Raw genomic sequence first — 27,334 nt, forward strand, 5'->3', positions numbered from 1 at the left:
CTGAGCAGGGGACCCGGTTAAGCCATGGCCAGATTCTTGACCCACAGAAACTGTGAGATGATAAATGTATCTTGCTTTAAGTCATTAGGTTTGTGGTAATTTGTAAAGGAGTAATAGATAACTACTACACTGAGCCTCAGCTGAGGTTCTACAAAATGGTGTTAACAATACAGACCTCTTGAACTTTTTGAGTATCAAATGTGACAATATTTAAAGTGCCAAGTACAGTGCTGGAAAATTAGTGGGGATTAATTTCCTTTCTCCTCTTTCTTGTCTATTTATTTTACACTATATCACACCAATTCTTACATGATTTAATCTGTGCCTAACAGGAAAACAAAGTGTTGATGATTCAAAAGTGTCAAGAAGTTTTGTATCCTGGGTACTCTTTGATAAATATAAAAACTACTCTTCTTTAATATTACTTGATATTTTGACTACATTAAGCACCTTGGCAAAAAACTTTGGGACACAGCAATGCTTTATTTTAAAACTGTGTGTCTTCCCTCTTGAGAATCATTAGTTAAAAAAAAATCAAAGCTTCAGTTTGCAGTAGCTGACAAAGCACTAATTGCTTTTAATGATCTTTAGAATATAACTTAATTAATGGCAATGTTAAAATCTCTGCTGCTTATTGCCTTTTCCCATTCTTGCTCAGCGAACCCTTCGGAGTGCTCCAGGAAAGCTCAGGGACTTTTTGGAGCATCTCCATTCTTTCTCACATAATTACCAAGGGATTTTTTTTTTTTTTTTTTTTATTTTTTATTCCTGAAGAAAAGAAAAAATGAGAAAAATGTTATTAGTGAGTTCAACCGTAAGTTGAATATTTGCTAGAACAGGGAAACTTCTTCCCCAGAAAGTGAAATACTGTGCAAGGTAAGGTTACACCCACCATGGAAAGTTAATGGTTATGTCAATTGCAACCCCAGTATGTAATTGACCAATAAGTCAAATATTTATGACTGTCGACCATGTACACAGAAGAAAGGTTAAGAAATGTCTTATGCTTTAGGGATTTGGGCCTAAGTCACCCCCTCTTTTTACTTAGGGCCAATCAGATGAGTGAGAACCAGTACCAACTTTTCAGTTAGCATGGCAAACACCTAATAACTAGGGTATTATTGCCAAACCAGGCTACTTCTTGGAGCGTAGCAATCAAGCATCAAAGAGACATCTGCGTTGCTGTTTGTCACCACCAGTGTTTTGCTCTGTCACCCAGGCTGGAGTGCAGTGTCAGGATCGTAGCTCACTGCAGCCTTGACCTCCCACCTCAGCCACCTGAATAGCTGGAACTACCAGTGTGTGCCACCCTGCTCAGATAATTTTTGTACATTTTCTAGAGACAGGGTTTCACCATGTTGCCAGGCTAGTCTTGAACTCCTGGGCCCAAGAGATCCACCTGCCTAGGCCTCCCAGAGTGCTGAAATTACAGGTGTGAGTCACCACACTTGGCTTTGTCTCTTTTCCTTTAGCTGATCAATCAGATTGCGGATAAGTTTCGTGGATTGTCTCAGCAAAATGACTCCATAATCTGTACCTTCCTCTCCATCCAGGTTTTCAGCATTAGTGGAGACCCTTACAATCTCTCTTTATTCATTTTGATGACTGCTTTTATTGTGGGCCCTGTGATCCTCTTTGACCTTGGACCTCATGCCCATGGACAGTGCTGGCCAGGTCCCTGGGGCCCTTTTACCCACCATGGCCGTGTATTCTATCTGCAGGGCTGCACCAACCTGGCATGAGGCTTTCCCACAGTGTGATCCCATTTCCTAAGCAAAATAAATGAATTTTTCTCACATATAACAAGTCAATGATCCATGACTAATGTGCTTTTTTCCACTTATTTTTTTTGTGATTGTCGGTCATGAATCTCTTCTGCTTCTACCTTTATCTTACAGAGATGAAAATGATAAGAGAATGAGAAATCAATTAGGTAGGAAGAAAATAAGCACAGCTAAAGTAAAGCAATTACACTGGGGCTAATAACCTCCCCAGCAACAATTAGACAGTTATGTCAAGCGAATTTCAAAACAACTCCTGTTGTTTTGACCCAGAAAAACAACATATTGCCTTTGCTGTCAGTCACTATGGTTTCAACTCCTGGGAGCCTGATTTAGTGGATGATAGAAGAGCTACATCTTTATTCATACACAGCTCTCATGAGAGTTTGCCACCAAAAATACAACTACCTCTCTCTCTCTTTTTCCCTCTCTCCCTTTCTTTCCCCCTCCTCTTTCTTTTCTCCCTTTTTTCTTTCCTCTCACATATATTTATGGAGGAGCTATCATATGCCAAAAACTGATCTAGGCATTAAATAGCCAGAAATTTCTATATTAGCAGCATGTGTACATGTGTGTTTGTGTGTGTGTGTGTGTGTGTGTGTGTGTGTGTGTATGTGCGTGAGAGACAGAGAGAGAGAGAATGAGAGAGGGAGAGAAAGAGTAGAGAGAGTGACATGACACATCTGTTGTTTGGTGCAATTTATTGCATTATTCATTCAATCTAATATTCATCAACTGTTTAGTGCGTGCTGGATGTGCAGTTCAGAAATGAAGAGGCCACAGTCCCTGCACTCATGAGATACAGTCACACTACCATGAAGTCTAGATGATGACATGGACAAAGTGAGGTTGGAGGTTAAGGAGTGAGGACCTGAGGTGCCTCTTGGTCCGGGGCTGGCAAGGGAAGCTCTACCGTGGAGTTGGTATTGGAAATGATACACAAACGATGTGAACTAGTTGGCTGAAACAAGGCAAGGTGAGCTTGGCAGAGTGTTCAGGCATGGGAGTGATGCACATGGGCCAAAGGGGTGTTTGTTCCATAGCTGGAGTTGGGAGTGCAGGTGAGGTATCAGCAGCTCACTGTGAAGCAGGCAGGGAATCTTTGAAAAAGACAAGTGGATCTTGTCCTAGCAGATACTGAATGCATACGAAGCTGGGCAATAAGTAAAACAATGAGGTATTTGTGGCAGAAAAGCTGCTAAGTTAGTTATTTGTGCTTTTTCTTTTTTTCTATTATGTCAATCACTACTATTAATAATCGAAAACAAAATAAAACCATACTCAATATAGAGGCAAATGACAAATTAGGAGAAATATTCGCAACATATGCAAAAAGAAAAAGGTTATTGTATATATAATATTTCTAAAGATAGAGAATAGAGAAAATAAAAACATTTAAACAAGAAAAGTAGCATTACTTTCAATGACAAAATCCGCAGTTACTTTTGCATCAACCTAAGAAGTACTTTAAAAAAAAAATGACAATCAGCATATAAAATATACTTAATCTTATTTGTAATGAAAGAAATGCAAAATAAAACAACTAAGATATGTTTTTTCTATCAATTTGGTAAATGTAGCATATGTAGCATGCATGAAGGACAATGAGGCATGGTGAACAACATGAGTGAACACTTTCCTTGAGCTATTTTCTTTGTCTATTTAAGCTTGAAATGAAGAATTTAACCTTACTCACAGCACTGAGCCCGGGGGCCAGAATATAGGCAATAAAGAAAGAATAAGAGTTGGACCTTATCTCTGAGATGAAATTGTAGCACCTATGCCAGGTACTCGTTGGATACAAGTTCCTCACAAAATTCCCCCCAGGGCCTGGTCTTGTTTGAGAAGACAGTTGTTGCTGAAGGAGGTGGAGGATGTTAGTCCCCCAGAGAGAAGTTCTTTCTTCACCAGGGGGAGCTACAAAAGAGGGAAGGTGATGAAAGAGAAGCCTCTTGTCAGGTAGGAAATGCTTCAGAGAAGCTCAAGGATGGCTGGAGGTCATGGCTGAGTTTTCATGACTGTCACGGCTAGAAGCAAGGAGCTAGGATCAGGCCTTACAGAGGCCTTAGTTTGGTGAGAGCTGAGGGAAACCAGTTTTTGAAATCATTTCCTTCAATCAGCAAACACATTGTATTTTACCCTTTCAAGGACATGAAAAAAACACACTGGCTATCCTGTAGGCAAGTTTGAGGAGAAGTCCTGGTGGAAAAAGCAGCCCAAAGAATGGGGAAATCATAGATGCAGGACAACCTGAGCTGCATGGTCTACGTGCTGCAGCATCAGCTGTGCTGAGCAGGGACTTTGACTGGAGCTCATTTCTTGAACTGATGGGAAATCAATCAGCAGTGAAGCCAGGACATGCACTGTCACTGAAATCGATGCCTCAGTTGCTCAGAGTGACACAAGCCGCTTCCTTCCAAATGCTCTCTGACCGCTCCGGCTCACTTGCCTATTACTTACCTTGGGGGGTTGTCTAAATAACCTTCTCTCCTTCAAACTTCCTCTCAAGCTCAGCTTGATGGAGTGGAGGGCAATAAGTCAAAATAAAGTGTAGGTATTAAGTTGTCCATTCAGCAGAGATGACTGGACAACACCCCATCTCGGAAAGGCTGCTGGGTCGGCTATTGAGGTCACTCTGTGCTTGCCCATCTCAATCTCTGATGCGGGGGTAGGGGCAAGGCAATTACTTCTTTTAGTCTTAATTCTACTCTTACGAAAAATTCAGGGGTTTGACCATATGATGGATAACATTTCTCCCAGCTATAGTATTTTATGAGACTAAAGATGAATAATGAGCAAGAAAAGGTGACTCCCACCATATCAGAAAACACTTGAAAAGCATGCCACCAGCTTTGTAATTAAAGAAATGCATATTAAAACAATGAAATACTTTTTAAACTCTTAGGTTGGCAAAGATTGAGTAAGGAAATAGTGCTACCTTCCATTGGATCAGGGAAGCAAAAAACAAGAGCCCTTGTATGGTGTTGCCCAGAATATACCTTTTCTACAAGTGATCTTAGCTAACAGGCCAAGAAATAATACAGCTTTTCTCAAGGGCAGCTTGTGACTATGCATCAAAAGCTTTAAAATGTGCATCATCTTTGATCTACACCTTTGATCTAGTAATTCCACGAGAATGAGTTATGAGGAAATAACCAGAGACTCATGTACAGTTTTCAGTACAAAGATTTTTATCACAGCTGTCTTTACACTATCAAAAACAAAGGCTGATCTTCCTTTGCTTATGATATGTTATATGACACACTATGGCTGGCTTAGAGCTACTCAAAAGGCGCAGGATCATCGTGGCCCAAGAATACACACAATGTGCCAGGTCTCTCCCTGTAGTCTCCCACCCCATCCACACATGCAGAGCCCATTTCAGAGGGTGATCCTGCCACATGGCCAAGTGAGACCCTACCTTGACCAGGTTGTTGTGCTAATCTCTCTTAAAAGACCATCTACAGCTCACCATTGGCTGCAGGACAAAGGACACTCTACAACTTTTTTGCCAAGGTCATTCACAACTGAGCCTCCCCCAGCCACTGAAAGGAGCTCACTGCCAACTTCTGTCCCATTGGCACTGTCTACCTGTCCACTCTGCCCCTACACTCCCTCTGATTTCTGGTCATCAGAGTCTGCTTCCTCCCCACTTCTCCCTTATCCTATCTGAATCATTTCCTCCTTCAATGGTGGCTTCCAAAATATATTCCCTGGCATTATGTGACTCCACTGCATACACAATTTAGCATATTAGTGTATACTGAGTTTTGTGTTCAGTTTGTTTCAAGTATATCTATCTTTTCATTTACAAAATCCCTATAAGTTGTAATTTGCCTTGAATTTGGAAAGCTGCAAGATATAAAAGAAATAATATGGTATGAAATCAGAAAAACCTGGATATCAATCCTGTTTGATGTTGAGTAAGTTACTTAACCACTCTGAGCTTGAGTTTCATTATTCATTAAATTGGGACAGTGGTAATTATTTCACAGGGTTGTACTATGGCTAATGTGATAATTGTTAGCTGTTTGGTGCAATGCCTGCCCTGTATACCCAGTAATTGTTAATTCCCTTCTCCTTACTCTACTTTGAAGAAATTGGGCTTACCCTATAGTAGCTACACATAAAATCTTGTGGCCTGGCCAGCTCCCGCTAGGGCACTAGAAAAAATGGGCCTGTAGGGGACGAGAGCAGCAGCTGGCAAAGCAGGAAGGCCCCCCGCCCAACCACCCCCTGTGTGGTCCTGGCCTGACAGCTTCTTACCTGATGATTGTCAGAGGGATGAAGTACACCAGGAAGGCCACAATGGTCATGTACGGGGTCCAGTAGGAGTCGTCAGGCCACAGGGCCCAGCACTGCACTTCACCATTAGAGAGTGTCCTCTTCCCAAATATGATCAGGGTGGGAATGGAGAACAGGAAAGACAGGCTCCAGGCAATCACAATGAGGACCTTGGCTTGCTTTTCTGCCCAAAGAGAAGAGAGGGATGTCTGGGTATGTGGCAACCATTTTGAGGAGCACAATGGAGTTTGCTATAGAAAAGGATCACTGTGGGGCAGCCACCCTGGACTTCACAGAACCTCCCAGAGCCTCAGTTTCCTCATATGTAAACAGGGAGACAGTACCTCCATACAGAGTCGATGTGAAGATTATAAAGGGAAGCTTGAACAGAAGCTAGCACATTGCCTGGCCTAAGGTTGGCGCTTCTTCTTTCCTGATTTCCCCATCTGACTTGAGATGTTGACGCATCCATTCTTGCAGTATTAGGGAGCTCAGTCTGTACCATGTACATTTAGTAAATTGTGGTGCAAATGCTGAGTTGTGTCTACCCATATGCAGTCACTCTTTTATTACGAGGCAGGGCTACAGCCTTTGGTCTGCGTGGCATCCTTTCACTGTACCCAGCACTGCAAAGCACTGGGACAGTTTTTGAGAATTATTTGCCAAATGGGAAGGAACCTTCTTTTTTTTTTTTTTTTTTTTTTGGTAGGAACATGGGTGGACTTATACGGCTGAGAAAGAACACTGAACTTTGTTCTGGAGAGTAGGCGCATTCAAAACCAGCCCAGAAACCTGGTAGCTGTGTCTGCGCACTGGATTTCGGTTGCAATATTCTGACCTTGACTAAACCATGCAGTCTCAGCCTCATCTTTTCTTTAAATTGGTATAAAAAATACCTGCTCTGGCCATCTCAGCATGTTATGATGGGGCTGGAGAGAGACAATTAATATATAAGCAAGCACCTTTAAAACACACCCGTTGTTATGATGTGATGCTTTCTGTCAAGCTGTTGTTGAAGTTGTCGTCTTAATCCCTCACCTAGCTGGGCTTTCTGTGCTCACTGGCTCTGGGACCTTCTTCCAGAAACAGGAGGCCACCTTGCTCCCCTACTTTCAACTTGGAAAGCAGGCATGTGTCTTTGGGTGGGGTTGGAATGTAGAGTCAGGTGGTGTCTTCGAACAGTGTGTTGGCTCCGGTCGAGGAGCTATAAGAAGTGAGAAAAATCTAGAGGAAACTAGGGACTCTATTAAAATCCAAACCTGAAATACTTAGGAGAATAATATCTAGGGTTCTGTTCTTGCTGAATTATACGCACTGAAAAGAGATACTAGATTCATGTAGAAAAGAGTTGTCATGGCCCACTGAGCAAGCAGGAGTCTTGGGGTAGAATTATAACAGCAATCTGATTAAGGTCTTTCTTGTTCCTTGCATACAACTGGTAATCCACTGGGGATAGGGGGAGAGGTTTTCCTGCCTGTGTTTGGAAACTCAAGCCCCTTGATGTTAGTGATGACTCATAGGTGACAGACACATTAAGTGGTAAACATTGGTCAATTTAGTTAATTACATAAAAATTAGTAATTAAAATCCTAGACAACAATAAAAAACCCAAATTCTCAAGAGGATTTCAAGTATTTTCTCCCTAGGTGGGCTTGCTTCAAGTAGGAAGTCCAGCAGAGGTACCAGCCCTTCTGCTTTCTATCCTCATCTGCTAGTCCTCGTCCTCCCCCAGGTCGCTATCCACATTGGGGTCTCTCCACAGCTGGGGTACAGGGAACCAGGGAGGAGGAAGAGGACAGAGTTCTCGCTTGACTGCTGCTGTCATCAGAGGGCTTTGTGCTCTCTGTGCCTGGCTGCATCCAAAGCTGATTCTTGGTCCCCTGAGGAACTTTTCTGGGTCCTTTGGAAATTCTCCTGTGGGGTCTCGCTGGTGGCCACTTGCTTGACTTGGGCAGTGACGTTCCACCCTCCCTGGTGACCTCCAGGGAGGCCTCTCTCTCTGGCAGAAATGTCTGGGGCAGGATCTTTTTTAACAGCCTCAGGCAAACTTCACGATGCAGGTTCTACATCAGCCCCCTGGGCTAGGACCACAGCGCCAACCAGCCTCTCTTCAACGGTCTCAGGTGTGATGTAGTCATCGGTCCCCAATGCTCTCAAATACAGGGAACATGTCAAGCTCTGTGAGTCATCATGTGAAGCCCTCTCACTAGACTTAGTTTATGTAGACATCGAGTCACCTGTGATTAGGACAGTATGAAAGGTGAAAGAGAGACTGAGAACAGTGTCGACATCTTCACTGGATGAGGGCCTTGGCCATATGGGCACAGGCATGGGGAAGGCATTGTAGAAGGTAGTCTAGACTGATAGCATGAGCATCAGAGAAACAGAGCAGGCATGTGTGTGCAATACTGAAGGAGAAATGGCCTGGAGGTGGTCTAGAAAGGTAGGAAAATGTCTTCACCGCCACCAGGCCATGAGGTATCTAGAAAGGAAGGTTGAGGAGCATCCTTTTGAGATGTCTTAGGGGAATCAGCCACCTCAGGAGGCAGGAGGTGGGGGCAGCCTCCCATTAGGAGGTTGATGGTATAGGGGAGCTGGTCCCCTAAGGAATAGAGAAACACCGGGGGTGGAGAGAAGCAGTGGGAGTTCAGATTAGGAAAGAAGCAGGGTGGGATGAAGTGGGCAGGTGGTAGGACTGGAGGGGGTTCTTCTTGATGGTGGGGGTGTGAAGCCTGATGGGTTTCTATGGTCCTGGGTGACATTAGTAGCTGCCCCCTGTGCTCTTGTTCTTTCAATGGTTAGAATTCTAATGTTATCTTCTTCTGTAGGTCCCAGGACACTTTTAAGGGCAACATGTGACACCTGGGCCCCACCCAGTTTCCACTTGATGGTTAAACAGTGCATTCACTTTTGAGAGGGACGCACAGGGAAACAGATTAAGACAGTATAGCATCATAATTTAGAATCGACTCTACGAAGGTCTCCAAAGATGTTTCCCCAAAGGCCCAGCAGGGTACAGGCTTGGAGCCGTTTTTCTCATACGGGTGCTGGGCTGCACTGGGAAAGCCCCACTCTCTTAGGCTGTGACGCAGCTGCCACAGCAGGGAGACTGATGGCCTTCCAGGCAGCTGAGCCCATTTGCCATGAAGAGTGACTTCTCAGGGCTGAAGGATCCAGGATCGAACAGATGAAATGCAGGTTTGCATATGAGGTAGACTGTCTCGTGTTTCTCACCCCCGGAAAGTCAGACTCCCTCTTCCACGTGCTCTTGTCCATTTCTGCACGTCTCTGCTGCTTAGCCTTCTTCTTTTCCATGTAACTAATTTACCTTTTTATAAAATCGTGTAAGTTACACATATTGATTACAGAAACACTAGCAAATAAAAATAAGCGAAAAGGAAAAAAATCCATAGTGGCACCCACCAGAAATGTCAAGTTTAAATTTTGATAATGCATGCATATATAATACATAGATTACACATTTAAAAATGAGATCACAATACAGATGCTACCTTGTAACCTAAATTTTTTCCTCTGAAAAGCCTGTTATGACCATCTTTTCCTGTTAAGAAATATCAATCTGTACAAGTGGCATTTTTTTTTTCAGGTAGTAAGATCCTTTCTTCAAATACAATTTTATCTTGAACCCAGTACAGAAAATATAGAAAGCTCAGGTAGCTTCAGTTGAAACCGAGACAGTCAGCAACTCCCAGATCTGCCCTGGAGCAGGCCAGCAAAATGAGCCCTCTGGGAGTCAGTGTGGGAAGCACAACTGGAAAAGTACTGATAAATAATATTTTTTTCCAAAGGTTATACCGTACTCCAATTGTATCAGTAGCCTATTATTATCTAAGTTGTTTTCCATTTTTTTGTTATAAATAATTTATATTCATCTATTTTTCCCAGTTCTAGTTATTCCTTAGGATAAACTCTTAGAAATAGAAGAATTATTAACTTTGGACAAATATTGTTACATTTCCCTCAAAAGTGCCTACTGTTTATGGCTGTCACTGTAACAATAAAAGTACCCATTTCCTTATATTCTCCTAATACTTAGATAATTCTTCCTTTTAATCTTGTTACGTGGTTGGTAAAAGTTTGTATCCAAATGTTCAATCTTGCAATTCTTTAATTAGTGGTCAGAAGAACATTTTTAAATATTTTCTTTTCATTTATTTTTTATTTTTTATTTTTATTTTTGACCAAGTCTCACTCTGTTGCCCAGGCTAGAGGGCTAGAGTGCAGTGGCGCAATCTCCACTCACTGCAACCTCCGCCTCCCAGGTTCAAGCAATTCTTGTGCCTCAGCCTCCTGAGTAACTGGGATTACAGGTGCGTACCACCACGCCCGGCTAATTTTTGTATTTTTTAGTAGAGACGGGGTTTCACTATGTTGGCCAGGCTGGTCTCAAACTCCTGACCTCAAGTGATCCACCCGCCTCGGCCTCCCAAAGTGCTGGGATTACCAGCGTGGGCCACAGCACCTGGTCTCATTTATATTTCTTTGTTTCCTGATAGTCTGTTCATGCCCTTTGCCCATTTACTCAATTAGAATGTTTTCATTTCTTTGCCAGACTTCTTTATAAAAAGGATATTTTTATTTGCCTATTATATAAAAATATTTTCCATTTATAATTTTGCTTTTTAAGTTTGTTTATGAATATTTATTATGTATATAAATAATTTAAATTTTTATGTAGTAAAAAACTATATTTTCCTTGTTGTTTCTGCTTTTGATATGATTCCTGGAAAGGCCTTTCCTTCACTGAAATTATGAAGGTGTTACCCAAATATTCTTTTACTCTTTTTATGTTTAAAGTGTTAATTTTTTCAGTCCAACTAAAATGTACTTTGTTATTAGCTATGGCGGGTGGTGATCTAATATTTTTAAAAAAGGCCAGACAGCTATTTCAACATATAGTATAATGACTAATTCATTTTTTGCCGACTGATCTGAAATTTTGTATGATTTATATGTGTTATTCCTGTTCCAGTATTATGTTGTTTTAATTATCAAAATTTTGTATTATGTTTTAATATAACACTGCATATTTCTCTTCATTATTTTGATTTTTTCTAATTAGTCTCATATTCATTTTTGGTGAAGAGCTTTAAAATTGTCAACTTTTCTGGAGTTGCTGGCTAAGAAAAATACTGCTTCAGTAAATAGCAGTAAAAAATAAATAAAACATAGCCTCCCCTCGCTTAAGCGTCCATTGCCTTGTGCCTGCACAGCTACATTTGACTCCCTCCTGGCTTCTCCCTGCTCCGTGACTCTCCCAGAGAGCCCAACGACTCTCCGGGAAATCTCTTCTTTCTACCGCTTTCTCTCAGCTGAGCCGCATGTAAACCCCGAACCCCGCCTCTCAGCTGCCTTTAAATTCTGACAAGCTGCGGCACTAAAATGACTTCCGCGTTGGGTTTCCTGGAACCTCTCGTTCCCCGTTCTCACCAGCTGCCCTCACCCTATAAACTGGTGAGTATCAGTTCATCCTCTACAAGGCCAGGGAGTTCTCCCAGGGGCTGAATTATACATTATACACTTGGCTTCCGTGTTTCATCTGCTCCCTCGTGTGCAGATGAAAATTCTTAGACGTTTCTGGTATTTGGATGGCTTCTTTCCTTGACTCTCATTCCAGACGCAGGTCTCCCCCTGTTTTTATATTTCTTCAGTGACTTTCGCTGGGACTGGGCAGGGGAAGGGAGCTGGCTAATGTGTTTCTAGGCTTTCATCTTACCCAGAAGCTATCGATGATGAGGAGTTTCCAAGCACCTAATGTTGAGCCTCTCTTAATTTTGTAGTGAGGAAATAAATTGTTTTACATCTTTAGAAAAAACTATAATATTAATTGCTGCCTTTCTGATAATTTAGGACACTGTTTGTAATATTACACAGTGTCTCCCAGAGCTAGACATATTTCCCATGAGCAAACAGTTAATATTTTAACCTAGTGAATATGGTGACACATGTAATCCATCATGTCACCCTCTTGGCTATGGGTCTCAAGTCTGTACCTCTAACAAGTTTCCTGGGATCCATCATGTCACCCTCTTGGCTATGGGTCTCAAGTCTGTACCTCTAACAAGTTTCCTGGGACTTCCCTCATGCAATTTCCTATACTTATTTTTCCTTCACTTTGATTTCTTCATCTTAAAATACTTTGGCGTCAATGTCCTTTTGTCCACTACATTCAATCCTTTCTGAAGTCGGCTAGGCATAAATAAATAGATGGATAAATAAGTGTATCATGGGCCAGGCGCAGTGTCTCACGCCTTGTAATCCCAGTACTTTGGAAGGCCAAGTTGGATTGCTTGAGCCCAGGAGTTTAAGACCAACCTGGCCAACATGGTGAAACCCCATCTCTACTAAAAATACAAAAATTAGGGAGGCATGGTGGTGTGCACCTGTAATCCCAGCTGCTTGGGAGGCTGAGGCTTAAGAATCACTTGAACTTGGGAGGCAGAAGTTGCAGTGAGCTGAAATCACACTACTGCACTCCAGCCTGGGCGACAGAATGAGACTCCGTCTTAAAAAAAAAAAAAAAAAAAAAGTGTATCACAAATCCATGAATGTAAACCAAAAATAAAGTTATAAAGTCCCCCAACCATCTGAATGGATTTCCTCTTCATTCAGTCAAGGCTCTTTTAAGATTTAACCTGCGAGGCTGTTCCAGGCCATGATGGGAAGTGGGCAGTGGGACATGTCTCATTATACCTCTCCACCATTAACATCAACACAGACTTTAAGTCTGATGAGAAACGTTTTACAACCTAGTCTCCCTGAAGAGGAAAGCTGAAAGTTTCCTCTACAAATAAGAAGTTTGGTCTCCACAGTTCTTTATCTTAACTCAGACATTCCTTTCTATTGATCCCAGGTCTTTAGATAAACTCAACTAATTGTCAACCAGAAAAAATTTAAATCTACCTATAATCTGGAAGGTTCACCCATGCACCCCACCCCCCCCTACCCAACCCTGCCATTTTGGACCAACCCTAAGTATTTCCTAAATGTGTTTGATTGAAGTCTCATGTCTCCCTAAAATGTATAAAACCAAGCTGCACCCTGACCACCTTGGGCATATATTCTCATGACCTTCTGAGGGCTTTGTCCATCGCCACTGATATTTCATTCAGAATAAACCTCTACAAATATTTTACAGAGTTTGACGCTTCATTGACACATCTTGCATACCTATGTCGTGAAATGTCTCTCCTATCTCCCCTGCCTCATCCATTTCTTGCCTCCTCTATCATAATAACTAGGGCTTAATCCATGTCCCTGCAAAGGACACGAACTCACCTTTTTTTATGGCTGCATGGTATTCCATAGTGTATATGTGCCATATTTTCTTAATCCAGTCTATCATTGATGGACATTTGGGTTGGTTCCAAGTCTTTGCTCTTGTGAATAGTGCCACAATAAACATACGTGTGCATGTGTCTTTATAGTAGCATGATTTATAATCCTTTGGATATATACCAGTAATGGGATTGCTGGGTCAAATGGTATTTCTAGTTCTAGATCCTCGAGGAATTGCTACACTGCCTTCCACAATGGTTGAACTAATTTACACTCCCACCAAAGTGTAAAAGCGTTCCTATTTCTCCACACCCTCTCCGGGATCTATTGTTTCCTGACTTTTTAATGATCAACATTCTAATTGGCATGAGATGGTATCTCATTGTGGTTTTGATTTGCATTTCTCTGATGACCAGTGATGATAAGCATTTTTTCATGTGTCTGTTGGCTGCATAAATGTCTTCTTTAAGCATTTTTTCATGTGTCTGTTGGCTGCATAAATGTCTTCTTTTGACAAGTGTCTGTTCACATCCTTTGCCCACTTTTTGATAGGGTTGTTTGTTTTTTCTTGTAAATTTGTTTGAGTTCTTTGTAAATTCTGGATATTAACTCCTTGTCAGATGGGTAGATTGCAAAAATTGTCTCCCATTCTGTATGTTGCCTGTTCACTCTGATGGTAGTTTCTTTTGCTGTGCAGAAGCTCTTTAGTTTAATTAGATCCCATTTGTCTATTTTGGCTTTTGTTGCCATTGCTTTTGGTGTTTTAGTCATGAAGTCCTTGCCCATGCCTATGTCCTGAATGGTGTTGCCTAGGATATCTTCTAGGGTTTTTATGGTTTTAGGTTTAACATTTAAGTCTTTAATCCATCTTTAATTAATTTTTGTATAAGGTGTAAGGAAGGGATCCAGTTTCAGCTTTCTACATATGGCTAGCCAGTTTTCCCAGCACAATTTATTAAATAGGGAATCCTTTCCCTATTTCTTGTTTTTATCAGGTTTGTCAAAGATCAGATGGTTGTAGATGTGTGGTGTTATTTCTGAGGCCTCTGTTCTGTTGCATTGGTCTATATGTCTGTTTCTGTACCAGTACCATGCTGTTTTGGTTACTGTGGCCTTGTAGTATAGTTTGAAGTCAGGTAGCTTGATGTCTCCATCTTTGTTCTTTTGGCTTAGGATTGTCTTGGCCATGCAGTCTCTTTTTTGGTTCCATATGAACTTTAAAGTAGTTTTTTTCCAATTCTGTGAAGAAAGTCATTGGTAGCTTGATGAGGATGGCATTGAATCTATAAATTACCTTGGGCAGTATGGCCCTTTTCACTATATGGATTCTTCCCATCCATGAGCATGGAATGTTCTTCCATTTGTTTGTGTCCTTTTTTATTTCATTGAGCAGTGATTTGTAGTTCTCTTTGAAGAGGTCCTTCGCATCCCTTGTAAGTTGGATTGCTAGGTATTTTATTCTCTTTGTAGCAATTATGAATCAGAGTTCACTCATAATTTGGCTCTCTATTTGTCTGTTATTGGTGTATAGGAATGCTTGTAATTTTTGCATGTTGATTTTGTATCCTGAGACTTTGCTGAAGTTGCTTATCAGCTTAAGGAGATTTTGGGCTGAGACAATGGGGTTTTCTAAATATACAATCATGTCATTTGCAAACAGGGACAATTTTACTTCCTCTTTTCCTAATTGAATAGCCTTTATTTCTTTCTCTTGCCTGATTGCCCTGGCCAGTACTTCCAATACTATGTTGAATAGGAGTGGTGAAAGGGGGCATCCTTGTCTTGTGCCAGTTTTCAAAGGGAATGCTTCCAGTTTTTGCCCATTCAGTATGATATTGGCTGTGGGTTTGTCATAAATAGCTCCTATTATTTTGAAATATGTTCCATTAATACCTAGTTTATTGAGAGTTTTTAGCATGAAGGGCTGTTGAATTTTGTTGAAGGCCTTTTCTAGATCTATTGAGATAATCATGTGGTTTTTGTCATTGGTTCTGTTTATGTGATGGATTACATTTATTGATTTGTGTATGTTGAACCAGTCTTGCATCCCAGGGATGACGCTGACTTGATCGTGGTGGATAAGCTTTTTGATGTGCTGCTGGATTCTGTTTGCCAGTACCTTATTGAGGATTTTTGCACTGATGTTCCTCAGGGATATTGGTCTAAAATTCTCTTTTTTTTGTTGCGTGTCTGCCAGGCTTTGGTATCAGGATGATGTTGGCCTCATAAAATGAGTTAGGGAGGATTCCCTCTTTTTCTATTGATTGGAATAAGTTCAGAAGTAATAGTACCAACTCCTCTTTGTACCTCTGGTACAATTTGGTTGTGAATCGATCTGGTCCTGGACTTTTTTTGGTTGGTAGGCTATTAATTATTGCCTCAATTTCGGAGCCTATTAATGGTCTATTCAGAGATTCAACTTCTTCCTGGTTTAGTTTTGGGAGGGTGTATGTGTCCAGGAATTTATCCATTTCTTCTAGATTTTCTAGTTTATTTGCATAGAGGTGTTTATAGTATTCTCTGATGGTAGTTTGTATTTCTATGGGATCGGTGGTGATATCCACATTATCATTTTTTATTGCGTCTGTTTGATTATTCTCTCTTTTCTTCTTTATTAGTCTTGCTGGCAGTCTATCAATGATCTTTTAAGAAAACCACCTTCTGGATTCATTGAGTTTTTGAAGGGTTTTTTGTATCTCTGTCTCCTTCATTTCTTCTCTGATCTTAGTTATTTCTTGCCTTCTGCTAGCTTTTGAATGTGTTTGCTCTTGCTTCTCTAGTTCTTTTAATTGTGATGTTAGGGTGTCGATTTTAGAACTTCCCTGCTTTCTCTTATGGGCATTTATTTCTACAAATTTTCCTCTACACGCTACTTTAAATGTATCCCAGAGATTCTGGTACATTGTATCTTTGTTCTTATTGGTTTCAAAGAACATCTTTATTTCTGCCTTCATTTCGTTATTTACCCAGTAGTCGTTCAGGAGTGGGTTATTCAGTTTACATGTAGTTGTGTGGTTTTGAGTGAGTTTCTTAATCCTGAGTCCTAATTTATCGCACTGTTGTCTAAGAGACAGGTTGTTGTGATTGCTGTTCTTTTACATTTGCTTAGGAGTGCTTTACTTCCAATTATGCAGTCAATTTTAGAATAAGCGTGATGTGGTGCTGAAAAGAATGTATATTCTGTTGATATGGGATGGAGATTTCTGTAGATATCTATTAAGTCTGCTTGGTGCAGAGCTGAGTTCAAGTCCTGAATATCCTTGTGAACTTCTGTCTCATCGATCTTTCTAATATTGACAGTGGGGTGTTAAAGTCTCCCATTATTCTTGTGTTGGAGGCTAAGTCTTTTTGTAGGTCTCTAAGGACTTGCTTTGTGAACCTCAGTGCTCCTGTATTGGGTGCATATATATTTAGGTTAGTTAGCTCTTCTTGTTGAATTGATCCTTTTACCATTATGAAATGGCCTTCTTTGTCTCTTTTGATCTTTGTTGGTTTAAAGTCTGTTTTATCAGAGACTAGGATTGCAACCCCTGCTTTTCTTTTGCTTTCCATTTTCATGGTAGATCCTCCTACATCCCTTTATTTTGAGCCTATGTGTATCTCTGCACATGAGATGGGTCTCCTGAATACAGCACACTGATGGGTCTTGACTCTTTATCCAATTTGCCAGTCTGTGTCTTTTAATTGGAGCATTTAGCCCATTTACATTTAAGGTTAATATTGTTATGTGTGAATTTGATCCTGTCATTATGATGTTAGCTGGTTATTTTGCCCATTAATTGATGCAGTTTCTTCTTAGCACCAATGGTCTTTACAATTTGGCATGTTTTTGCAATGGTTGGTACTGGTTGTTCCTTTCCATGTTTAGTGCTTCCTTCAGGAGCTCTTGTAAGGCAGGCGTGGTGGTGACAAAATCTCTCAGCATTTGTTTGTCTGTAAAGAATTTTATTTCTCCTTCACTTATGAAGCTTAGTTTGGCTGGATATGAAATTCTGGGTTGAAAATTCTTTTCTTTAAGAATGTTGAATGTTGGCCCCCACTCTCTTCTGGCTTGCAGGGTTTCTGCCAAGAGATCTGCTGTTAGTCTGATGGGCTTCCCTTTGTGGGTAACCTGACCTTTCTCTCTGGCTGCCCTTACCATTTTTTCCTTCATTTTAACCTTCGTGAATCTGACAATTATGTGTCTTGGGGTTGCTATTCTGGAGGATTATCTTTGTGGTGTTCTCTGTATTTCCTGAATTTGAATGTTGGCCTTGTTTGCTATGTTGGGGAAGTTCTCCTGAATAGTATCCTGAAGAGTGTTTTCCAAGTTGGTTCCATTCTCCTGATCACTTTCAGGTACACCAATCAGACATAGATTTAGTCTTTTCACATAGCCCCATATTTCTTGGAGGCTTTGTTTGTTTCTTTATTCTCTTTTCTCTCTAACCTTGTCTTCTCACTTTATTTCATTAATTTGATCTTCAGTCACTGACAACCTTTCTTCTACTTGATTGAATCAGCTATTGAAGCTTGTGCATGCATCACAAAGTTCTCGTGCCATGGTTTTCAGCTCCATCAGGTCATTGAAGGTCTTCTCTACACTGTTTATTCTAGTTAGCCATTTGTCTAACCTTTTTTGAAGGTTTTTAGTTTCCTTGCGATGGGTTTGAACATGCTCCTTTAGCTCGGAGAAGTTTGTTATTACCGACCTTCTGAAGCCTACTTCTGTCAACTCGTCAAAGTCATTCTCAGTCCAGCTTTGTTCTATTGTTGGTGAGGAGCTGCAATCCTTTGGAGGAGAAGAGGCCCTCTGGTTTTCAGGATTTTCAGCTTTCCTGTTCTGGTTTCTTCCCATCGTTGTGGTTTTATCTACCTTTGATCTTTGATGTTGGTGACCTACAGATGGGGTTTTGGTGTAGATGTCCTTTTTGTTGATGTTGGTGCTATTCCTTTCTGTTTGTTCGTTTTCCTTCTAACAGTCAGGTCCCTCAGCTGCAGGTTTGTCAGAGTTTCCTGGAGGTCCACTCCAGACCCTGTTTGCCTGGGTATCACCAGCAGAGGCTGTGAACAGCAAATATTGCAGAACAGCAAATATTGGTGGCTGATCCTTCCTCTGGAAGCTTTGTCCCAGAGGGGCACCCACCTATATGAGGTGTCTGTTGGCCCCTGCTGGGAGGTGTTTCCCAGTTAGTCTACACACGTGTCAGAGACCCACTTGAGGAGGCAGTCTGTCCGTTTTCAGAGCTCAAACAATGTGCTGGAAGAACCACTGCACTCTTCAGAGCTGTCAGACGGAGACGTTTAAGTCTGCAGAAGCTGTCTGCTGCCTTTTGTTCAGCTATGTCCTGCCCACAGAGGGGGAGCCTATAGAGGTAGTAGGCCTTGCTGAACTGTGGTGGGCTCCGCCCAGTTTGAGCTTCCTGGCTGCTTTGTTTACCTACTCATACCTCAGCAATGGTGGATGCCCCTCCCTCAGCCAGGCTGCTGCCTCACAGTTTGATCTCAGACTGCTGTGCTAGCAGTGAGCAAGGCTCCATGGGCATGGGACCTACTGAGCCAGGCATGGGAGAGAATCTCCTTGTCTGCCAGTAGCTAAGTCCTTGGGAAAAGTGCAGTATTTAGCATGAGTGTCCGGTTTTTCCAGCTGCAGTCTGTCCCGGCTTCCCTTGGCTAGGAAAGGGAAATCCCCCCACCACTTGTGCTTCCCAGGTGAGGTGATGGCCTGCCCTGCTTTGGCTCACCCTCTGTGGGCTGCATCCACTGTCCAACCAGTCCCAGTGAGAAGAACCAGGTACCTCAGTTGGAAATGCAGAAATCACCTGTCTTCTGCATCGATCATGCTGGGAACTGCAGACCGGAGCTGTTCCTATTCGACCATCTTGGAACAGATCCCTAGCAAATTCTTAAGTATACAATTTAGTATTGTTACTCATATGTCTTATGCTGTACAGTAGGCATAACAAGCATGATCAAAATAAATTAATTTTAATTGCACACAACACATTTATCTTCATGTAAAAATTACTGCCTTGCATATAAGTTCCTGTGGTGGTCACACCACTGGTCTAACTCCCATAACTAGAAGTGAGGTCAGATGTCAAGTTTGGTGTGAGTTTTTGCAAATAATTGTTTATTTTTCCTGGAGTTTTCTTTTGTGTGTTCTCTCTTTCTGCTCCTCTCTTTCGGTACACAGTATCTAGCACTGTTTTGAGTTTTTGACTTTAATGTCATTCTGCGTGGATTTTTGTGCATGTTGTTTTTGTCACTCAGCATACAATGTAGATATGTTCATGTTGATGTGTATTACTGCCCATGGCTCTACCACTTCCACATTGAGAGGCAGGCTATATAGCATTTGAGGGCGCTGGAGCTAGACCCAAACTGTATGGATTCAAATCCTGCTCCTGCACTTACTAGCTGTGACCTTGGGCAAATTACTTTCACTCTTGGAACAACAATTGCCTTACCTGTAAAATGCAGATAATAATAGAGCCCACCTCACAGAGATATTATGAATATTAAAATATTTAATATGTATAAATCAGTTAGAATCATGAATGACACCTAGTATGCAATCAATAAACATAAGCTACTGAAACTTCTTCCATAGACTAGTTAACCATTCCTCCACTGAGACACGCCAAGGTTAGCAATGAATTCCTGCTACTGTAGGCAATGCCATGATATATATCACATATATATACATGCACACATGTGGGTGTTTCTCCAGAGCACATACTAGGAAGTCATATCAAAGGGCTGCACATTTTATATTTCAATAAGATGTGTTTACTTATACCCCTGTCAATAGTAAATGAAATTACCCTATTTCACCCCACTTCTTGTAGATCCTTGTTGATGTTAATCATATTTATCCTAAAATTCTGCTACCTCTATTAAATTTGCTTCCCTCGATGCAAATTGTGTGGAATGAGATTTTAAATGTATTATCTGTTTTCTACAGTTTGGATTTTGTCATTTTTTAAATAACATTTGATTGCACCTCATTTTTGTGGTCAAGATTTTTTGTTAGGTTCTTTATCAGTTTTCAAAGTTATCTGGAGGAAGGGAGGACAGGTTGCTAAACACTCGCTTTGTATTTGCTTTCAGGGTGTATGGAGGAGAGTTGTCTCTGATTGTGGGCAGAGCAGTAGGCAGCTAGTCTTGTGAATATGTACCCACCCTTCCTCTAGGGCATTACTGCTCCCCAGGGCCCCACTCTGCCAGGGAAACTTGCTGTGATTAATTAAAATCCAGGGAAACTTGCTGTGATTAATCCTCTGTGTTGTACTTAAAAAATCACCTTGTCAGTTGCCTCAGTTCCTCTCCTGCACTCCATATTTATGCAGCCTGTTCAGGAAGTGCTCTTAAGGCCTCCCATCCCACTTCAGCATCTCCTGGGAGTTTTGTGGGCTGTGTGGTCTCAGCCTTCCCCCTGACCTATCTGCTTCCTTTTCTTAGGGATCCCTCACCATTTCTGGATCAAGGAGAGTTTCCTTTTTTGTTGTTGTTTTTTTACCAATACGATGATCAATTTAAAATGTCTTTCTGATTATTTCTATGGTTTTGGATAAGGAGGACAAGGTGTTTGTCTCTGGAAAATCAGAAGTTAGTGTGGGAGAGTTTGTTTTTTTGGACAGGTATGCATGTCAACACTGCTCTAGAGGAAAAAGATGGAAGCAGCAGCATCAAGGTAAATGGTCACAAAGTGGGTCAGTAACCCACCTTCCTTAGTGGCTCTGGGCTGTCCATGGGAACCATCAACATTTTTTCAGGCATCTAAGTTTTCTTTTATACATCTTTTTGGACAATCAGACCCATGAAATGAGGAAAGAGGTGGAAGAAGAAAATGAAGAGAGAAGAAAGAGAAGGAAAGAGGAGGAAGATCACTATTACTAAGAGTAAAATATTAGTGAAAACAATCCTACCCTCACACAAGGACAATTCTTTATGAAAGATCACCTGGTCAAGCCAGCTTACCTCCTTGAAGGAACTTCATGGGGTAGACGATGGCATGGTATCTGTCTATGCTGAGGGACACCAGGACGTAGGTAGAGGCGTAGAGCAGCACAACCTAAAGAGAGAAATGAGAGGAAGCTCATGACTTCAAAGAGGTGAGGAAATGCACATAATGGAAAGAATAGCACCTTGTGTTATTTAGAAACCTGAGAGGTGAACCAAAGAAAGAGTGAGTGTTGGGTTACGAAGGGAAATAACTCTCTTATATGGACAAGAGAAAGGGAAATACTGGATGGAAGAGGGCAGTTTCCCAGCAAAGACCCCACCTTCAAGCCTGGAAACCAGTGGTCCTAAATGAGAAGAGGTATTCCTGTTTTTGTGCCCAAAAAGTTGCCTTTTGGCCAGCCACATGCCCCTATCCTGTACCCATATAAACCCCAAATCCCAGGCTCCAGGAGGAGATGAGCAGACGAATAGCAGAATGGCATGGCAGAGAAGGAGAGAAGAGAAGGAGGGTCTGAACACCAAGAGGAGTTCAGCTGGGGACAATCAGAGAGGAGATTGGCCCTGGATAGCCAAACTCCAGGGGAAGATCATCTTCCCACTCCATCCCCCTTCCAGCTCCCCATCCATCCCACTGAGAACCATCTCCACCACTCAATAAAACTCCTGCATTCATCCTTCAAATCTGTGTGTGACCTGACTCTTCCTGGACTATGGACAAGGACCTGAGGACCAAGAGGGTACTGAGCTGGTTACTACTTAAGCCATCTGCAGGCGGCAGAGTTAAAACAGCACTATAACACTGTGGCTTCAAGAGTCATAGGCACCCACCCCAGACACTACTGTGGGGCTGGAGTTCAAAGTGCTTGCCCTGGCTCCTGCACCTACCCTTCTGTGTGCTTCCACTACTATAAGGAGTTTGAGCTTGAGGCAGCTGAACAGAGAGCCATACCCTTGTCCCATGTCCTGTGATGGATGGACCAGGAAACTCTCCCTTTTCATGTCCACACCAGGAGGCAGATTTTGGTCCCTGGTGCTAGAATTTGTACTGCTGGCCATGATGACTGAGAATGCTTCCAGTTCTTTCTTGCTCACTTATTCCCTTGGCCTCTTGGAAACTCCATATTTCAGGATCAGCCCTTGACATTTGCATGGTACATTTGTTTGTAATTGACTTTTAAAGCTAAACTAATTTTTTTTTTGCCACAATTGACATTCCAGAATAATTAGAAACAAAAGTTCAGTTGTCTTTTATCAGTGGGAGTTGAGAGATGATAGAAGGGTTCCGGTTTTAGGGAGCCTATGTGTGGTATTGAATCATTTATCATCAACAGCACTGACACCATCAGAAAGCTCCCCTTTTTCATCCACTTCATTAGGCTCAGGCTTTGGGTCTCCTCTTCCTTCCCACTGTCTCTTTTATTAACTTTATCCACACTTTTTAATTATCTGTGTACAATCTTTTTTGCATAATTAGAAAAGGAAATTGGGATTTAAGAAGTTAATTTCTCTTATGTGAAGAGCATATTTAGAATGTGATTAAATGCAATATATTTGAAGGGATGATCAAGGTGGACATTTTTCAGGTAACTTGGAGCCTCATTTCTACCAAGAGTTTGGCTGTATCTCTGCTTTGTAACATTAAGATCAAATCCAGAGGGAGTAGGAGAGTAACTTGTAGACTGAAGTCTAACGGAGAGCATTTACTTCACTTTCTTCTTGGCAATTACCTTTGTTCTGAATTCATGCCTTTTTGTTCTTTCTCTGGATCAGACAAATGACAATCAAATACATTGTTGTTCTTTATTGTTTGTTATTTCCACAATGCATCTCAGCACTAATGTTGTGAAAGGCACCATAGGGAGGAGGTTCTGGGGAATGATTAGAAATTCAAGGCTTATAAGAAAGAATGAGATAATGTGCTTTGCAGGGACATGGATGGACATGGATGGACATGGATGGAGGGCGTTATCTTCAGCAGGAACAGAAAACAAAATACTGCATATTCTCACTTATAAGTGGAAGCTAAATGATGAGAACACATGATACATAGAGAGGAAAAACACACACTGGGGCCTATAGGAGGGTGTAGGGTGCGGGGAGGGAGAGGATCAGGAAAAATGACTAATGAGTATGAAGCTTAATACCTGGATGATGAAATAATCTGTACAACAAACCCTCATGACACAAGTTTACCTGTGTAACAAACCTACACATGCACCCCTGAACTTAAAATAAAAGTTAGAAAAAAGGTTAAAAAAAAGAAATTGAAGGCTCCCATGAAAACTATAAGGAAAAATTATTTATTGGGAAAAAGTGATAAATAGAGAAAGAGAAAAATGAATGACTAGGTTTAAGAAAAAAAAATCGATCGTCTACTTAGACAAAACTGGGGTTTCTACCTGTGATCCATGAATTTAGAATTATTAAGGCTGGGTACAAACAGAAGAGGAGGTGGCATCAGAGAAGGATGAAAAAGAAAGCATACAATGGCAGAACCCTGTGGGGTGGAACATCATGGTGAGAAGGTTATAAGGATCTTGGGGCTCTGCAGCTGTCTTGAGGGAGGTGACAGGCACAGTTCAGAATCTGGAGCGAAAGGAAAAGCCACAAACAAGAGTGTCCAGAAGAGCAGTCAATGTTGATAAAAAGATGCCGACTTTGAGATACAATCAAAAGAGTATTTAATTTCAGAGATCAACCATCTTCAGGCATTTAAAGCAGGGTAAAAAAAATTGAAGGTTACCTAAAGGAAATGCATCTTAAATTATCATGCCTCTTTCCCACAAAACTTAATGCCAGAAAATAGTAAAACAACATGTTCAGAGTTTTGAAAAAAATTATGATCCAAGAACTTTGTAAATATAATTTCTGTGCCAAGGCACAGAACAATTTTCTCAGATATATAAGAAGGAAGAAAATATAACATTATATACTCTTCCTGGCATACTTCAGCTAATTGAGAATTGAATCAAAAATAAAAATTCAAGAAGAGGAAAGAGCATAGAATAATAACAACTATGGTAAGCAATGAAGTTAGAAACACATGAAATGCTTACAAAATAGTTATAAATATGATTATGAAACATTTCAAGAAAAACTTAAGGGAGTTGAGTGGAGGGACAGAGTACAAAAGACATCATGTTCAATTTTGTTATGTATTTTGGGTATCTCTTTTGTTTTTTACCTTGATAGAGATATATTAAAGCTAAAAGTTAAAGATAAGCTATGATAGAGTGAAATAAAAATGAAGAAATTTTAATCATCTTCCTATGGTGGCTATAACAAATTACTATAAACTTGATGGCTTAAAACAACATAAATTTATTCTCACACAGCTCTGGAGACCAGAAGTCCAAAATCAGTTCTACTGGGCAAAAATAAAAGTTTGGCAAGGCCATGATTCCTCCAGAGACTCTAGGGGAGAATCTGTTCCTTGCCTCTTCTGGCTTCAGGTGACTGCCAACAGTCTTTGGCTTGTGACCATATCAGCCCAAGCTCTGCCTTTTCCTCTTCTGTCTGTGTGTCACGCCCCCTTCTGCCTCCCTCTTGTGATTGCATTTGCGACTCACTGGGATAAACCAGAATAATCTCCCAGTTTTAAGATCTTTAACTTAATTACATTTGCAAAGTTCCCTTTTCTTATATAAGGTAACATCACAGGTTCCAGGGATTAGAATATGGATTTTGTGGGGGGTGGGGAGGACTTTTTTCAAGCCTACCACAATTGATAATCAAATAAAAAGAAAAAACAAGTAAATAACAAAAAAGAAACAAACAAAAACCCTTTAATATAGAAAGACTAAACTGAGGTAACTGAAATAACACCAAACCGAAACACTATCTGTCACAATACATGTGAATGACTTAAGCTCTTTCATTAAGAAAATAACTTGTTTTAAAACTTCCCTAAGATCCAATTATATACTGTTTAAAAGAGAAAAATTTAAAACCACATCACTTAGATATCTAAGTGTGGAAATAGAGGGATGGCCAAAGGTATATCAAGCAAGTAAAAATTAAAGAAGGCATTCATTACAACACTGCTATTAGACAAATTAAATTCAAAGCAAACAGCATTTCATGTGATAAAGGATTGTTTATATTGATAAAAGATACAACACATGATGGCAATAGAATATTCACAAACTTATATGTAACAAGTAACATAACACTAAATATATAATGAAATTGTTCAAAGTTTTACAGAAGAATAAACAAAAATATATATAGAGAAAAAATAGACTTCATAACATAAGAATAATATACATCACTGTAAAATATCTGGACATTTCAAAAATTGGCAATATACTAAACTACCAAGAAAAAAAAAACCCTCTCAATAGCTCTAAAAAGTAGGACTTACGCAAATCACATATTTAAAACAATGAGCAATGAAGCAGAAATTAGTAACATGCTTAAAAAAAAAATACCACTTGGAAATTTAAACACCCTCATAATTAACTCGAGTCAAGAAGGAAATCAAAGTATAATTATAGTCAATTCATAAATGTCAACAATGAAAACTCTACACATCAACAACATATGGGATACCATTCGGAGAACAGATGGCAGCTCGAGGACATATGTCTGAATTCTCACTACCCCACCCCTTAATTCTGACAGAAATGACCTAGGAAATATAAAACTAAAGAAAATCTTGCACAGAGAAGTGAGACTTAAATGCTGGAAACAGAGAAATTTTACTTAGAAAAATGCCAGATTGGATTCATATAAAGGAGGATCCCTGGACTGACTTTAAGAAAATAGACTTATTTTTCAGAACAATTTTATATTTACAAAAAATTGCAAAAAACACAGAGAGTTTCCCTATGACTCCCTCCCATCTATATACTTTTCCTTGTCATTAACATCTTGTAGTTCATTTGTTAAAACTAATGAAGCAATATGGATATATTATTAACTAAAGTCCGTTGTTTATATTAAGGTTCACTGTGTTGGACAGTTCTAGGGGTTTTGACAATTGCATAATGTTATGTATCCACCATTATGTATCAGAAGAGTTTCACTGTCCTAAAAATCCATTCAGTTTCATTATATATTTAGTGTTATGTTACTTGTTACATATAAGTTTGTGAATACTCTTGCCATCGTGTGTTAATTGCCATCGTGTATTGTATCTTTTATCTGTTCATCTCTTTCCTCCTCCAAATCTCTGGCAACACTGGTTTCTTACTCTTCTATAGTTTTGCCTTTTTGAGAATGTAATATAGTTGAATCATTTAGTATGAAGCTTTTTCAGACTGGCTTCTTTCACTTAGCAATGGGCTTTTAAGATTCCTCCATGTCGCCGGGCGCGGTGGCTCAAGCCTGTAATCCCAGCACTTTGGGAGGCCGAGATGGGCGGATCACGAGGTCAGGAGATCGAGACAAACCCCGTCTCTACTAAAAAATACAAAAAACTAGCCGGGCGAGGTGGCGGGCGCCTGTAGTCCCAGCTACTCGGGAGGCTGAGGCAGGAGAATGGCGTGAACCCGGAGGCGGAGCTTGCAGTGAGCTGAGATCCGGCCACTGCACTCCAGCCTGGGCGACAGAGCGAGACTCTGGCTCAAAAAAAAAAAAAAGATTCCTCCATGTCTTTTCATGGCTGGATAGCGCATTTTGTTATATCACTGAATAATATCCCATTTAATGGATGTACCACAGTTTATCCATTCAGCTTTTGAGAAACATCTTGTTTGCTTCCAGTTTTTGGTGATTATGAATAAAGCTGCTGTAAACATTCTTGTATGGACATAAGTTGTCAACTCAATTGAGTAATACCTAGCCTTACAATTGCTGGTTTGTATGGTAAGACCATGTTTAGTTCTGTGAGAAACTGCTAAATTATCTTCCAAAGTGACTGTACTATTTTGAATTCCCAGGAGCAATGAATGAAAGTTCCTATTAATATTCATCCTCATCATCTATTGGTATTTTCAGTTTTTTGAATTTTAGTGATTATCTAATAGATGTGTAGTGTTATCTCGTTGTTTTAATTTGCAATTCCATAATGGCATATGGTT

General features: G+C 40.6%; 1 protein-coding gene across 1 annotated transcript in view; it reads right to left on the minus strand.

Moving 5' to 3' along the window:
* Positions 1–27,334, minus strand: part of NPSR1 (neuropeptide S receptor 1) — a 202,997-nt gene that overhangs the window by 15,364 nt on the left and 160,299 nt on the right. The window contains 2 exon segments of the mRNA XM_025379268.1: positions 6,048–6,249; positions 21,327–21,420. Of these exon segments, the coding sequence (XP_025235053.1) occupies positions 6,048–6,249; positions 21,327–21,420 (296 nt within the window).

This window comes from Theropithecus gelada, chromosome 3 (genome assembly GCF_003255815.1).
Source record: "Theropithecus gelada isolate Dixy chromosome 3, Tgel_1.0, whole genome shotgun sequence".
Taxonomy (NCBI): Eukaryota; Metazoa; Chordata; class Mammalia; order Primates; family Cercopithecidae; genus Theropithecus; species Theropithecus gelada.